At 39.8% G+C, this 17,183-nt stretch overlaps 1 protein-coding gene across 1 annotated transcript in view; it reads left to right on the top strand.

The window, feature by feature from the left end:
* The window catches only part of pdzd7a (PDZ domain containing 7a), a 71,223-nt gene extending 60,002 nt beyond the window's left edge, over nt 1-11,221 (top strand). The window contains exon 16 of the mRNA XM_056471009.1: nt 10,878-11,221. Coding sequence (XP_056326984.1) covers nt 10,878-11,027 — 150 coding nt within the window. The 3' untranslated portion in view covers nt 11,028-11,221. The remainder of the gene's footprint in view (nt 1-10,877) is intronic.
* The last annotated feature ends 5,962 nt before the right edge of the window (nt 11,222-17,183 follow it).

Genomic DNA, 17,183 nt, shown 5'->3' with positions numbered 1-17,183 from the left:
CTGTGTTACCTTGCTTATTTTAGTCATGTTCATGATCCATGTTCAAGTCCATATGAGAAGAATATATGCTTCTAACCACAGTCCGTAGCTGCAGTTCCAACCACACACATTTGCGGTGCTGTTTGTTAATGTTTGCTGGAAATACTGTATGGATTCAGGAAAGACTAGATGTGGCTTCAATTCCACTCGCAAATCCTCTCCTGTGGCCTCATGGGACAGTATTTTTTTTTGTTGATCTGTTTGCATTTTTACACATATGCCAGAGTAGGTACAATGTTGATTGCACACTCTTTTAAAGGTATGCTTAATTTCATATGCATTTGATGCATGTGCATTACAATATTTTGTCTAAATGGACAATGTCTATAGGACAGTACTGCAGGAATCTGTTTTGTGTGCACAAAAACATCAGATTTTTTAAACAACTATCTTGTGAATTGACACCTCAAAAGCACAGTTGCCACTTAGGATAAATTAATTTCTGCAAAATAAATAAATAAATAAATTTATTTATTTTCTTCCGCTTTTCTGAGGCTGGGTCGCAAAGGCAGCAGTCTCAGGAGTCTTCCCTCTCCCCAGACATTTCCTCCAGCTCCTCTGGGGGTTCCCAGGCCAGCCGAGAGACATAGTCCCTCCAGCGTGTCCTGGGTCTTCCCCTAGGCCTTCTCCCGGTGGGTCATGCCTGGAGCACCTCCCTAGGTAGGCGTCCAGGAGGCATCCAAACAGATGCCCGAGCCACCTCAGCTGACTTCTCTTGATGTGGAAGAGCAGCGGCTCTATGGCTCTATTATTTATAAGGGTGCACCCTGCCACCCTGCAAAGGAAACTTATTTCAGCCACTTGTGTTCGAGATCTTGTCCTTTCGGTCGTGACCCAAATCTCATAATCATAGGTGAGAGGACAAACATAGATTGATCAGTAAATCAAGAGCTTTGCCTTTTGGCTTATCTCTTTCTTTACTACAATGGACTGGTACATCAACTGCTGCCGCTGCACTGATTCGCCTGTCAATCTCACGTTCCATCCTTCCCTCACCCATGAACAAAACCCCAAGCTACTTGAACTCCTCCAGCTGGGGTAAGGACTTTCCAACCTGGAGATGTCAAACCATCTTTTTTCAGTGGAGCACCATGGCCTCAGACTTGGAGGTGCTGACTCTCATCCCAGCCGTGTTACACTTGGCAGCAAACCGCCTCAATGCATGCCAAGGTCCATGTCCGATGAAGCGAGCAAAACAACAATAAAATAAATAATTTAAATAATTAATTATAGGTTGTGCATGCAAGTACATATGTTTATTAAAAAAATGGCGGTGCACGTATGCTACTCTTATTCAGTTCAGATGACAAGATCAATTCGGATAAGCAGAGTGCACATGCTAAATCATTCTCTGACGTTAGATGCGGTTGAATGTAAAACTAAAATTCCCCCCACATCTGACACTCACTAGTTGCACATACAAAGCCACTCTCCTTGAGAATTTATTGCATACGCTTGCCCACTTTTGTTTAACCTTCTCAACTACAGCCCACAAACACGTGGTCAAAAGTTTGTGGGAAAAAGTTGTCAAGCCATGAAAGTTATTGTCACCTTTGAATCATATTTAATCTGTAATTCCTGTGTGCTTGGCTGGACTGTTTTGTTTTGTGCTACCAAGTTGTGTTTTACTGTAACTGCAGCAGCTCAATGCATTCAAGCCTCAATCTCATTCTCTGACCAGTTTTTAACAATTTAGCTACAAATTCATATTTATCTGTTAAACTCCTGTAAATACCCACGATCTTCACCAGCACTGCAGTGTCTTTCATTTAAAGCCTTTTTGCTTGCCTCAAATAACTCAATCTCAAATAACAAACTCGCAAAAGATATGTGAATGTTTCATATTACTTACACATGCTTATAACCCAAATATATATTAAAGACACTTGTCAGATTTGATTTTAGAGAGCAGGCATAAGGTTCAGCTGTGTCCTCTTCATTATATGTCTAATTCAGGCTCACACTGATACGGCTTACAGTTACTCTGACTGACAGTATTTACACACTGGCAAAGTGCGGGCTAGTAGAGGCATGACACTTCCTCCGTGAATCACAGCACATTATGTTAGCTGACCAATCAGAGCCTTTTGAGGGCGGGCTTTTGTAAGAACTATGAGTCATTTTTTCATGTTAGCTTTGTAGCAGTATATAATTAAAGTAAGATATATGAAAAAATTATGTGATTTTTACAAATGAAGCATGAGCACACATTGCTTTGCATCTTATAAACAAGACCAAGCCTTAAAAATACACTCCGGACCACCCCTTTAAACATTGCTTATGAGTGAAAGCAAAAATCGTAACTTTTAATTAGGCTTTGCAGGTATTGCAATGCTGACACTCTTGTTTTTATAATAGCCAAAACTGAGACTTTGGCCTAATCCCAATTCTACCCCTTAGCCCTTGCCATTACCCCTACCCCTCGTTTTGTGTGTTCCAATGAAGGGGTAGTGGTGACCCAATTCTCTTTAGCTTAAAAGCATAGGGCTAAGAGGAAGGGGTAGACAGCCCTTCGAACGAAGATTTTTTAGGACCACACTCGAAACCAAGGGGTAAGAAATTTCCCAGAATCCACCAGCCACACCGGCAGGATAGCTGCACCTGGAAGTAAGGAGATCCACAAATTAGTATTTTTTTCGTCATTATTACGACTTTTTACAACAAACAAGCACATGTTTTAATACATTCTTAACGGCGTTCGTGTTTTACCGGCATGCTTTAAAAAAAAAAAACTAAAATAAAAAACGCTATATTTCGCGATCTATAATCCATAGTGATAACTCCTGTACAGCAGTCCCACAACATTCTGACGCTCAATGACACTGGAATACCCTGTCAGAAAAGTCTAGTGGCTGAGAACGGGCTTTTTACAATGTCTGCTATAATGTTAATGTTGTTTTTTGTGTGTTTACATAGATTAATATGGGCACTGTGTAAATACACAGTACAGTTACGATCTTATTGCCATATTAGATGGTTATGATAACATAATATATGCCTTCAGTAATTTCCTGAAGATAAATACCAAAAAACAACACAACTGGAATAACTACAGCAGTCGCGATCGTCTGATCTCATATGAAGCAAGAGATTGCGATGACATATGATGACGTGTGCAGGTGCTGTAGTGGTGTCCCATTTCTTAGGGGTAAATTTTGAAGCCCTTCCCCTTCACACTCTGTTTTAAGGGGAAGGAGAAGGGGTAGGGGTACAAAAAAAAGAATTGGGATTGGGCCTTTGTCACAAGACAGAGCCAATTTTAGGCCTCTACTCAATTTTGACCAAATATGTAGCCACTGCACTTTGCCGTTGTAGGGCAGTATACAGAGTGAGGCTAAATGAGGGCTAAAGGTCAACGCAAGTGGCATGATACCAACAGCACCTCTGTGACCCCGCATACAAGGTTAAAACTCTGGAATTCCATGTGTGTGTCTCTGTACGCGTGTTTTTGAGAAGACGTATCCTTGTTGATTAAAGCCTATCAGGTGACAGCGTTTCCCTGGCCTGCTCTGAGAGGCTTGTGTTGCCACACTCAGGAGATCTGGTGTCAGACTCGAAACCCTTCAGCTGCCAAGCACATCCACTCATCTCTGGCCTCCACCAGGGCTCGGTGTGAAAGACTAGTGTGTATTTCCATTCATACCAAGCACAGACTAATTTACATTCCGCTCTTTTGGCTTGTTGTCGCACCCTGAAGCTGCGAGAGGCTCTTCAGTGAGCTCTGCAGATAACAGGCCTGCAGAGGAAAGTGTGGAGCGCGCTGTTGACATGCTTCCTCTTCCTGTTGTCCAACTGATAACTGCATTATCTGAGTGGCAAGTATGCTCCAGTGGCAGTCAGGTCAGGTTTCTGCAGCACATTGTCTCCCTCTTATCAAATGGTGACAATGCGCATGGCAGACGGAGGTCAGGTGTTGTGTTTGTGTTGGGGCTCCATAGAGTCTGCTCATATGTAATTAGTCCAGAGCTCACTTTTTCATCTTGATTATTATTGTCTGTTGTCTTCATCTTGATGGTCCTATAAATACAGAGGGCTTCAGTTTAAAAACAGATTTGACTACAATAACAGATTGAACTTTCCTTCTATGGTTAGATGGCTAACAGTGCATTATTCACATTATAATATGTCAAAGACGAGATGTTCAGTCTTGGTGTCTGCTTCATATTATATTTCCAAATGTCATTTTATAAACATAGAATTATTAAATCCAAATAACAGGTTTTCTTTAATGTTTTAAAAAACTGAAAATAGTGGGAAGGTGGCTCAGTGTTTACTGTCACCTCACAGCAAGAAGGTCGCTGGTTTGAGCTGGCTTAGTTGGCATTTCTGTGTGGCGTTTGCATGTTCTCCCCATGTTTTCTCTGGGTGCTCCGGTTTCTCCCACAGTCCAAAGACATGCGATACAGGTGATTTGAATAAACTAAATTGTCTGTAGTATATGAGTGTGTGTGTGTGTGAGAATGAGTGTGTATAGGGGGTTTCCCAGTACTGGGTTGCAGCTGGAAGGGCATTCACTGTGTAAAAAGTATGCTGGAATAGTTGGCAGTTCATTCCGCTGTGGCGATCTCTAAAACAGAGACTAAGCTGAAGGAAAATGACTGAGTGAGTAACTGAAATAAAGTTCCGCTGCAGATCAGATCAGACAGTGAAATTATTAAGTTTTGCCAAAGACTGTATGACAATATTGCTCTTGAATATTTGATTTTATACAACAGATCTTTCTGGTTCTTAAATCTGATTGGCTGATAGCCGTGTAATATACTGCAAAAACAGCACTGGTCCAGCCTCTTAACCCTTCGCCCTTGTGTATTACTCCGCCCACATACAGCAACAAGCAGAGGACGCTCTACAGTTTGACAAATATTCCTGCTGTTGTGCACTTAATGTACTTTTGAGGCTTTTAAAGTCAAGAATGTAGTTGTTTAGATAGCAACTATGCACTTTATTTATAAGGAAAGTGCCTATTTTCAAATATTTTTTATTCTGAGACACCATTAGCTTGCCATACTGAGCTGATCAAAGACGGTTGACGTTGTCTATACACAAGATGGCGACAGGACCGCATAATACGGCCTTTGAAGATTAAAACAGCGTAATTACTAACTAATAACTACTAATAACTACAGCTAATCAAATCATTATTAAACTGGTAAGTGATATTCTAATGCTACTTTCACACCAGAGTGATTTACATGTTGTCAATGCAAAGATGCAAATAGACATCCTGCGGCGCAATACGCGTGAATAAAGCGGCGCAAATGATGCAATTCGCGTGAATGTGGCGGCGCAAATGTCCGCTGAAGTTCATAATTTCGGAAATCTGAACTTCAGCGGACATTCGCACCGCATTAACCAATCAGGAGCTTGCTCTTGTGGGGGCATGATTATGACATAGCGCCTGTTGTTGGTGTCCCGGGTGAAAATCCTCCTGCTGACACCGATAACAGTTCATCAAACTGGGCTCGGCTCAGTCAGAAGCACCGCTGAAAGCTTCCATCATCCTGGTTAAGTTTCTGGAGGAGTTTATGAGCTTGTAGAGCTGGGTGCACCTCTGAAAGGATCTAGTGGACTCAAACACAGCTCCAAACAATTCAACGCTGTTATTCAGCCTTCATAAAGCACATAAACACAACTATTCTCTCAATAAAATCCATGTTAAACACTTAGCAACGAAGCTAGAGTCATCGGGCAGACAGCAGCCCTGCCGATCACATGAATCTGTGTCTGTATTGAAGCGAATTTGATGCGCGAATGAAGCAAGTAAACTCAAAATGTTCACGCATCTATTTACGTGCGAATAGCGCGATTTATCTGGGTGTGCCACGTCTGGTTTGAACACAGCATAAGTCGATCTCTCACTTTTGTATGTTGTAGTGCTGTATTTATACCATATAATTGTAGTGTATTGAGTGTGAGATGGGACTCGCATATCAGAAATGTGTGTTGTGTTGGCAGATAGAAAGAAGAAATGCCCGCATGTGTTTAGTGTTGTTCCTTATTGCAAACACAACAGCAATCTGGTTGCGCTGCTTTTTTTCAGGGTTAATTATCATGATATCCTGATTGCAACAGAGAAATACTTAAGACCAATATGCTAATTAAAGGCAGAAATGCTCAGCTCTTTTCTGTTTTGTAATTTAAAAAAGTAACAATGTTAGAAAGAAATACACAGATATTTAGAAAACTTCAGGGTGTTATAGATATGTTATTTTAAAGAGTTATTAAATTACAAAAATTAAAAACTCTCTGTGCGTCTATCCACTTGAACCTTGCAGATAAGCGATTAATCCGCTGATGCATCAGCTGACTGATGTTTTTAAATGCTCCCCTGAAAGCTTGAAACGCTGTAAGTAACCTAATCAGCACACAAGCAGCCAATAGTGTTGAGCTTTTCCTCAGGACTCAGGATGTAGTGTAAACGGCACAGCGATCTGCCGATGTTTAAAGTCATGTAGTGTGAACTAGGCTTAACTCATCCTTGACTACTCATGAATTCAAACTGTTGATGTTGACAGAACACTTTTCTATTGTTATTCAGTGTAAATGCACTAGATGTGCGTGCATAAGGAGTTCATGAGTATGGGTTAAAAATGGGTTAATGATTATGCGCCCCTTCAAGTCATGATATAATTATACATATACATATCATGAGTTTTAAGGTTAAATTAAGCATGAACTAATGTGATAGATTAATTAACAAACAAGCATGTACTAACAATTAAGGTAGCCATTTATTCACACATTAACTCTTGTGACTCATGTTGTACTTAAAGTTAGTTCATGATTAGCGTGTTCATTTACTCATCATCAGTTCATAATAAAGTGATGTTAGTTTACATAGTAACAAATCATTATTCATATACTATTATTGTAAAGTGTTACCAAGATCTCTAAATATTCAAAAATGTTTCTGTTTCAGTTCTATGAGTGCTAAGCACATTGATGTCTTCTTGTCCCTGATTCATCATCTTTCGCTCGCTTGCTCCCTCTTCACACACGCACTGCTATCCACTGATAAATGACTCCACTTGTCCTCTGCAACCATACAATGCTTTGGTGATTTGTGTTTAGTCAAAGAGAGCAGATGGCATACAGAAAAGACTGAAGATGTCCCAGCAGTCTCCTTAAAGCAAGTGCTATTTGAAGAGGGATGTCAGTTAAAACAAATCTTAGGCCTCTTAACAGCCATAAAGGGACAAAATGCAAACATGTTGCATTAAGTATGATGTTTTGAAATACTCTTCATAATGCTTCTTAAGTAGTCCTTTTGTTCTTGAGTACCGGAATAACCAGTGCATAAAAAGCACAAATAATCATGCAAATAAATAACTGAAGCTTAGAAAATATTATCATTATTTATTATCATTATGTTAATTTACTGTAGTTCATGCCATTTGGTAAGATTGGAAGCTGGGAGTTAGAGTTAAAGGTGGGGTAGGTGATCTGCCAAAATGCTAACTGGTTAGAATATTATCTTTGGAAGGCAGGGGAGGGACTGTGTTTCAAAAATCGTGAACGCGCGCGCTGCGACATGACAGCAGACAACCCACTAGTATATGTCATTTGCCAGTTACAAATTAGTAGTCAGTGGTAGGCTGACGGGGTGCAGGAATTACACTTATTAAGCCACACTTACATGCTATTTCAGACCGAATATTCAGAGTAGCATGGTAAGTAAGATAGGGAGGCTGTCATTGTTTAATTTAATTCACCTTTATTTGTATAGCGCTTTTACAATGTAGATTGTGTCAAAGCAGCTTCACATAAAAGGTCATAGTAAATTGGAACAGTGTAGTTCAGTTTGTATTGTTTAAGTTCAGTTCAGTTTAGCTCAGTTCAGTGTGGTTATAAAATCACTACTGAGAGTCCAATCACTGAAGAGCAAATCCAACGATGCGCAGCTCTACAGATCCCAAACCATGCAGACTAGAGGCGACAGCGGAGAGGGTAAAAAACTTCATTTATTGGCAAAAGTGAAGAAAAAAACCTCAGTTGGGCACGGCCATTTTAATTTCTCCGCTGGCCAAACGTCTTGTGCAGAGCTGCAGTCTCAGCGGCGGAGGCTGGAAGCTGGCCTCAGCGAAGACTCGTCTGTCCCTGGAGCGTCACAGGAATCAGTCTTATGTTCTCCACTCCTCCATGACCACCACAGTAGCTACTCAGGATGTGGCCTGGTCCAGGATATGGAAACCAGCGATCATCTCGTCGCTGGTCTTGGATCGAATCAGTGACTCTGCATAGTCTGAAAATTGTTAAAAAATTTAACCAATGTGAATATAAAAACAACTTCAGCGCAGTAAAGCAGGCAGAATAACGCTATTTAGTGATGTTTTGTTGTTAAACTAAATAAAAATCGACATTATTGATGCTGTAAAAGGTTCCTTATGAAACTGAAAATAATCACATCAATCGCCGGAAGATTTCAGTGGCTGAACAACACTTCTGTGCATATAACCCATTCATAACACAACACAATCTACATCAGCTTTGAGGGACTAAAAGAGTTTAAAACAGAACATTACCTGTCTAACAGAAATACTTGGTGCCGTCCGTGGTGCCGTCCGTCCTCCAGTGTGCAAAACTAACTCCAATATTGATTCATGATTTTAAAAAGTTTCAATTCAGCATTTTAATTTTACCGTGACTGTCTCGTGTGCATGTGAACGCGCGGCGCGCATGCAGGTGTGTACGCGCTGATGGCGAATATGCGCAGAAGCCCAAATCTACATTTGCTGTAAGACAGTTAGGGCTACTATCAGAATGATGGGAATTATCGGCCCGACAATATTTACTTGGGTGAACATTTTTTTGTTTTATACCTTATCCAGAATATAAAAATACATATAAACACATTTAGATCATTAACTTTAATCAGTACTATTGGACTTTCAACCAGCACAACAAAAAATGTTTCTGAAGACAATCATCTGTTGCACCTTTAAGGTTAGGGTTTTCACACGGAGCATATATAATGGCACAAGCACTTGTAAACCTGATAGGTGGACACTAAACTTTAAACACTAAAATTTCACTTTGAAATATCTCATCTCCCATTCTCTTTAAGAGTCAGATGTGTTGCACCATTAACGCATTTGCTATTTACATGGCGGATTTTGTAAGTGGAAAAACTGAACACTTCACTAGCGAGAAAACAGTTAAACAGAGCATCTGCAGAATGAGCCTCCTCCAATCTGCCTTTACTTTCATTTTCTTTCTTTTATGGACATCCATTAGCCATAGATTTGTTTCACAACTATTTCTAAATTCAGTTCTAATTTCCAGCAAACTTATAAAGGATGAGTTATATCCAAACAAACATGCTATGCCCCATATGGTCCAAAACCTGACAGGTGGACAAATCTAAGCTTGTTTTTTTTAAATAAAACAAATATAAATATGCATTTAATAAATAATACTGCTAATAATAATAACATCATACAAAAGCAAGTTGTCGTGAATAAACTTTAAAAAAAAGCCCCCCGAGATGGAGGCAGGGGTTTTTATATTTATCTAGAAAGTAATAATTTTTGTATTATTTTAATCAATTCTTTTTCATTTGTAAAGATATTTGTGTATTGCTGTACATCCTGCGTGTATCAAGCAATGTGTAAGCGAGGCGCACAACTAACGCGTTCTGCGCTGGAGTTTAGACCTGCTCCCAGCTGGTCTATTGCGGAGTCTATTTTAGTTCCTCAAAATAGTAATGCGCCAACAATGTGAAACACTCATGAGTCCACAAAATGGCACAAATGGATTTGCTATCTAAAAAGAGTGGCGGAAAACGGGAAAATTAAGGTTGCGTTGGTCTGAAAATAGCAACACGTTGGGGAAAACACGTCTTGCGCCTTATTGCGCCGGGTGTATGATAGGGCTGAAGTATTTCGTAGTCTTCAAATGTCATTGTTTTGGGAAGATACTCACATTTAGAAATATAGCTTGCAGAAAATAGATTTTTGTGTCAATCATCTTTCATGAAATTAAGCATATATCAGTTTTTATCTTATGACAGCCCTAATTTTTAATATGTAGACCTCACTTTTAGCTGAACATTTTTAATTAGCTTTTCAAAAGTATTATGACCATGAAAGTATAAATACGTTGTCTCTATAAAGGGACAAAGGGGTTTGTTTTGACTATTGGAAAGCATGAAAACAGTCCCTGACCGCTGAAGGATGGGTGTAGAAAGTTCACTAAGCAGGTGCATCCTGGCAAGAGATCGTGACTGAGGAAATGTGCCTACTTTGAACTAAACGTGCGCTTGTGAGCTCAGCTGCACTTTGTAGTTTTTTCCTGGCAGGAAAGACATAATTCTAAAGACACGCTCTTGCATCTGTGTGAGTATTTAACTTTTACTTTATGCGCATTTAGAAACTGCTGTAGATCACGTGGACCGGCTTGCTCTGATTTGCCTTTTCCCTGGATTAGTTTATGATGTTAGCGGTGTGAGTGATAGGAGAATGAGTTTAGACGAGATCTGATGGATATGCCATGCGTTTCTGACCTGAGAGACCCAAACATCTGTGCTTCTTTTCTGCCAGTGGTTACAATCAGAGAAAAACATCCATTTCTGAGGTATAATAAGCTGATGTCATCCACTGGCAGAGCTCTGACACGCACACAGAGCCAGATGAGATCATTCACAGGTATTAACGAAGGAGAACAAAGGAAACGAGTGGCATCCTGTGCCTGCAGCATCTGCTTTTTCCTGCCATTCAGAGAGCGCGCGGCTGTCTGTGCTCTGCCAGAAATATTCAGGCATATGTCAGGAAAACAGACATCTGTGTTAATGATCAAATCCTCAACTTTTCTAGAAATGTCTCTTTTGTCTGTGTGTGTAGGCTGGATTCGAGCTGGTGTCGGTAGATGGAGAGTCCCTTCAAGGTGTCACACATCAGCATGCGGTGGATGCCATTCGGAGGGCTTTCAGCAACAAGGCCAAAGACCCAATGGAGTTCATCGTCAAAGTTCCCAAAAACCAGAGAGACTAACTTGAAAGCAGCTTTGAAACAAAGGTGTTTGAGCTTAAGGCCCTGATTTACTCACAGCGTAAAGAGGTAAAAAGAAAAAGCCCCTGGCATTGACATATCGGTCGTGAACATCCCTTCTTCATCCTTGCATTTACACAATATTGAATATTTAAATATGTGCTGCACATCACATTCACTAAATAAACATAGGAAAATTGCGGTGGTGAGAAAACAGCAGTAAATAAAGCATCTGGTGATATGTTTGCACAAGCAGTTCAGTACATTAATTTATAGAGTACTTAAATGTAAAATAATTCTCTACAGAAGGCAGCTTTGCAGTAAACATGGCAAAACAGTGTCAGTGTTGCTTTCAGTTGGAATTATGTTCATGTTTTATTCACATCAGACTACAATGAATTGACAATACAAATGATCTAGACCTGCTACTACACCCCTGATCTTACATAATCAACGTTGATGGTAGTTTACCATCTTTTTATTATCCCAAACCTAGTATTAAAATGTGTTTTATAGATCCGATCCAGTGTTTCCTCTAGGATTTTTTCCAGCTGTGGCGGCAGGCCTTTTTTATACAGATCTACATGTGGCGTTATTTTAATGACAAATGTCGAGATCGCATTAATTTAATAGCCTACAGCATGCGAATCTCTTTGCTTGCGCGCCGATTTCCTCTGCTCGATTTCCTCAAATACGCGCTGCTCAAGCGCACAGTGTTGCCAGATTGGGCGGTTTTGAATTTATTTTTTGCGGGTAAAAAGTGACATAGGCGGGTAGTGAAAATTTGGCCGGTTTTGCAACGGCGTGCCCGTCAGCCCCGGTCTGCCCTCATAAACCTGTTTTGATCTCCCAAAGAGATGCCATCACCCCCGTTCTTCGCATACATATGCTTAGAACAGTGTATAAACGCTTGTGATCTCGACAGCTTTTGGGCTGGAAACAGTCAGCATCATCTGGCAACACTGAGCGCAAAACGTTGCTGAAGTGTGATTTAGTGCGTTTATGTGAGTATGTCTCCAACATTTATTAGATTTGCTAGGACTATTTATGAATGTCTCCAATAGGCCAACAGAGCAGTATTAATGTGTCCTGAAGTAAAGTGAAACAGCTGTACGTCGTGTTTGCTGGCCTCACGGATCACGCACCTGCCAGTCAGCCAGTCAGTCAGTCAGCACGTAACCTTAAAGGGTTAAACAAATGACGCACAGCACTACTACGGTTACAGAAAAGTTTACGCGGTTATAATTCACTTACCCTTTAATACGTTTTGGTTGCGATTATCACCCGCTATTAAAAAAATAAAATGTTTTGAATGAGAAGCTGTAATTTAGCCGTGGTGGGATGAATTTTGGCGTGGCGCCCCGCCATGGAAGAATGAATGTAGCGGAAACCATGCGATCACTAGCTGATGTTAAATAAAAGTGTAAAGGGCATCTAAAACATTTTGAGCTTGTCCACTTGTTTAGCGAAATCACATATAGTTGAAGTCAGAATTATTAGCCCCTCTTTGAAATTTGTTTTCTTTTTTAAATATTTCCTAAAAGATGTTTAACAGAGCAAGGAAATTTTCGCAGTGTGTCTGATAATATTTTTTCTTTTGGCGAAAGTCTTATTTGTTTTATTTCAGCTAGCATAAAAGCAGTTTCTAATTTTTTATTCAACATTTTTATTCAACATATCAAAATTATTAGCCCCTTTTAGCTATTTTTTTCCGACTGTCAACAGAACAAACCATCGTTATAGAATAACTTGCCTAATTACCCTAACCTGCTTAGTTAACCTAATTAACCTAGTTAAGCCTTTAAATGTCACCTTAAGCTGTATAGAAGTGTCTTGAAAAATATCTAGTCAAATATTATTTACTGTCATCATGACAAAGATAAAAGACATCAGTTATTAGAGATGAGTTATTAAAACTATTATGTTTAGAAATGTGGTGAAAAAATCTGCTCTCCGTTAAACAGAAATTGGGGAAAAAAATAAACGGGGGCTAATAATTCTGACTTCAACTGTATGTGATCAAATGCATTTTAAAAGAGGGTATACTCTCCACCAATTGGATGTAAAGTTGATGTGAGCTATCAAGACAGGAATAGAACTCTTCCATCTAAAATTATAAACTTCATTTGAATCTGAAATCTAGATTGCAACACAAATCAACAGAATTACAGTTTTGAGATGGAGAAGAAACAAAAGCTACTGCTGTACAATTATGCAACCTAATATAATTATTTCTCAGGCCCTGTACCAAATAGCACACTCCAGACTTGTGGACTTCCTCATAGCCTTTTGACGACATCATTACTGCAACACTTAGGGACATGAATCCGGGATGAATTTAGGGACTCTATCGTACGATTGGAACTAGGAAAGGTTATCTTCACCAAGTGAAAACACAGATACATTGTCTATCAGTTGATCCCTTATATATCTTACTCACAGACAGATCAGCTGATAGATGTGGTTTTCAAACACTCCAGTGTTTGTGTCATTGTTCGCACTTGGTGAACAGCAAGTCAGTAATATTTGTTGAGCTTTTTCTTTTAAAAAAAGGTAATTAACAGCGCTCAAATGTTACCTGGAAATTGACAAATGTGCACCTTTTAAAAAAGGTACCAACTCATTGACAGCTCTTGTATCTTTATTTTTTTTATTTTAAGTATATGGACACATGCACTTAGCAAAAACGCACAATTTAAGGCCATGAGACAAAATATGAGAGGCCATGAGACTGTCATCAGTATGAAATTTGCTGTCTGGGACAGGGCTACAGTATATAATATTGAAAGATTAAAAAAACAACATAAATATAGTGTAAATGTGTAAACAATGATGTTTTAATGCAAGGTGTAAGCTTTGTTTTTGCTTAATTTTGTTCAAAATGACAACACACACGTTATGATTTTCCTTGTAGTATATTGGGGCCTTAATGCTGCTGCTTATTGCATGTTGCATGTTTGGTTTGGGAGAGAAATCATGCCATCCTGTCATGTGGGGGTTGAGACAGACCTCAGAGCAATAATTCAACAATGGGCTTCCACAGAGTGCTACTGGCCATTCACAGATGCCGACGTTTTCCCAATCTTCTTTCAAAATCTTTTTTTTCAAATCTATTCTGTTTACATGAAATCTTGTAAAACACTCATAACTTGTCTATCTGGGACTAAAGGATCTAAATCCCTGCATAAATTAGATGTTTTGGATGTCTATTTTTAGGTACAGTGTAAGCCCGGAGCTAGATAAGATCGCATTGGCGTGACATGCTGATAATCATAAGTCAGAACACTACCCGTCCAGGCAACAGTCTCCAGAGTTATGGGAGAGATTACACTCCACCACAGTATGGATTGAGATTACTTCTCTTTTTTTTCTGTTCTTTTAAGTTGCTGGTTTGGTTTAGTGAATGTCTAGGGGATTTTTACAAATGAAGATCCCTGTCTCACTTCACATCCTGTGCTCTACCTGAATCTCTATTTATACTGTATGTTTTATATTTGTGCCTTAAAGCTACACATATGGACTGTGCAATTCAGATCTAAGCATTGTGATCATTCTGGGATCAGTGTTATATACTGAGCTTTTTCCTCTGTAAGCATTTAAAGCAAACTTTTTTTGCAATTTGTTTTATTACAAAGGCATTGTGTGATTCTGAATAAAAAAGTTAAATATTTCGCTTTTGCTCTTTTGATTAGTTAAATTATAATAACGATGACTTTTGGCCCTCTAGAGGTTGAAACAGGTAGAGAACTACTTGCAGCAGCGGAGGAACATGGTTTTGGTAAGTACAGTATGCAAGTTGTGATGTGGCTCCGCTATACATTCTTGGAAGTTCTTAGAGTTATTTTTGCAACTGTAAGTTTCTGTAACGATTTAGTTTGATTAGTAATAGTCACAAACACCATTGTTATTATATTTCATTTAATTGGAATATCAAATAGACGTAAATGTTTCATGTTCATGAATAAAATACCTATATAGAAAAAATAGCAGAGAACTGAGCAGTAGAATGTGAATAATATGAATGTGTTTGTGAACCAGATGTCCACTGTAAACAACCACTGTAAAGCACCCCCAGTTTTTTATTACATATTCTTCAGGACACAAAAAAATTGACTTAAAATGTTAGCACCCAATGGAAACATCTGAAATCTTTATTTGAAAAACGCTGACAAGCACATACCAACTTCATCTGGAGTAAAGTAAGCATCACAAAGCAATACATTTAGTTTAAAATCTCATTTTCTTGGTTCAAACAGAAAACTGGCTAATCTGTATGTTTTTATTTAGGGGTCAGATGTCTCACCTTGAATGCAGACAACAGAAAACAGCTGTAATAAATATACAGCTGTAGTAAATATACAGCAGACTGGGCGAGTTTTCAATGGGGAGTTCTGTGTAGGCTGAAGTAATGATGCACTGTGGTGAGTGAAACTGGACACCGCATCATGTCATGTGAAAAGGGTCTATCTCATTTGAATTTAAAGTGACAGTCATCAAAACAGCATAATTTAGATAAAAGCCTAAAAAGGGAAGTTTCAAAGAGTTATAAAAATTATTTGTGGGATATTTTGAGCTGAAACTTCACATACACTCAAAAAACAACTCATTGGATGAACTCAATTTAATTTTTTTTAGCACCAACTAAAAAAAAAAAAAACTATTTACACAATTAAATGCAATTGACTCATTCATTTTCTACCACCTTGCCGGGGCCGGGTCCCGGAAGCAGCAGTCTTAGGAGAGAACCCCAGACTTTCCTCTCCCCAGGCACTTCCTCCAGCTCCTCCGGGGGATCCCGAGGCGTTCCCAGGTCAGCCGAGAGACATGGTCGTTCCAGCGTGTCCTGGGTCTTCCTAGGTAGGTGTCCAGGAGGCATCCGAAACAGATGCCCCAGCCATGTCAGCTGACTTCTCTCAATGTAGAGGAGCAGCGGATCTACTCCGAGCTCCTCCCGGGTGACAGAGCTCCTCACCCTATTTATAAGTGTGCGCCCTGCCACCCTGCGAAGGAAACTCATTTCAGCCGCTTGTATCCGAGATGTTGTCCTTTTGGACAGGACCCAAAACTCATGACCATAAGTGAGAGTAGGAACGTAGATTGACCGGTAAATTGACCTTCTTCACCACAACGGACCTGTACAATGGCCGCAACAAAATCCCACAATACTTGAACTCCTCCACCTGGGGTAGGGACTTTTCTCCAATCTGGAGATGGCAAACTACCTTTTTCCAGTGGATCACCATAGCCTCGGACTTGGAGGTGCTGATTCTCATCCCAGCCGTGTCACACTCGGCAGCAAACCGCCCCAGTGCATGCTGAAGGTCCATGTTCGATGAAGCCAACAGAACAACATTGTCTGCGATTAACAGAGATGAGATCCTGTGGTCCCCGAACCGGACCCCCTCCAGCCCAAGGCTGTGCCTTGAAATCCTGTCCATATAAATTATGAACAGAATTGGTGACAAAATGCTGACTTATTGCCGGCAATGCGAACCAAACTCCTACTCTGTTCATACAGGGACAAGACAGCCCTTAACAGTGCGCCTCTGACCCCATACTCCCAGAGCACCCTCCACAGAATGCCACGAGGGACACGGTTGAATGCCTTCTCCAAGTCCACAAAACACATGTGGACTGTTTGTGCATACTCCAATGAACCCTAGAGTACCCTGGTGAGGGTAAAGAGCTGTTCCAGTGTACCATGGCCCGGACGAAAACCGCTTTGTTCCTCCTGGATCCTAGGTTCAACCAATAAGGTTGAAAATTTCAACACTTAAATGCAATTGAGTTGGTCCAAAATGATTTTATCAAATAAAAGTTCTAATACATTTGTATATTTATTTAACTTGAACTCAAAAGTCTGATAATATCATGTATGTCAATTGGGCGTCACACATTTCAAAGTATCTTGATGTTGTCCTAAATGAACATTTATAAGCCTATTTTGTGAGTTACATATACAGTTAATTGAGACTGATCTCAGAACTCATTTTAGGACAGTTATTGCTCACCGAGCAAAGCAACAAACTGCATTTTTGCTAATTAAGCTGCCAACACCCATCACATGGATGCTTCTGCAAGATGGTGATCTCAAAACTCAGAGTCTTACATGAAACTCTTCTAAATCTTCAAACTGAAGTGAAGATTAAACTCTAACAA

Source organism: Danio aesculapii, chromosome 13 (assembly GCF_903798145.1).
Source record: "Danio aesculapii chromosome 13, fDanAes4.1, whole genome shotgun sequence".
Taxonomy (NCBI): domain Eukaryota; kingdom Metazoa; phylum Chordata; class Actinopteri; order Cypriniformes; family Danionidae; genus Danio; species Danio aesculapii.
This window is presented reverse-complemented; position numbering and strand designations above follow the sequence as displayed.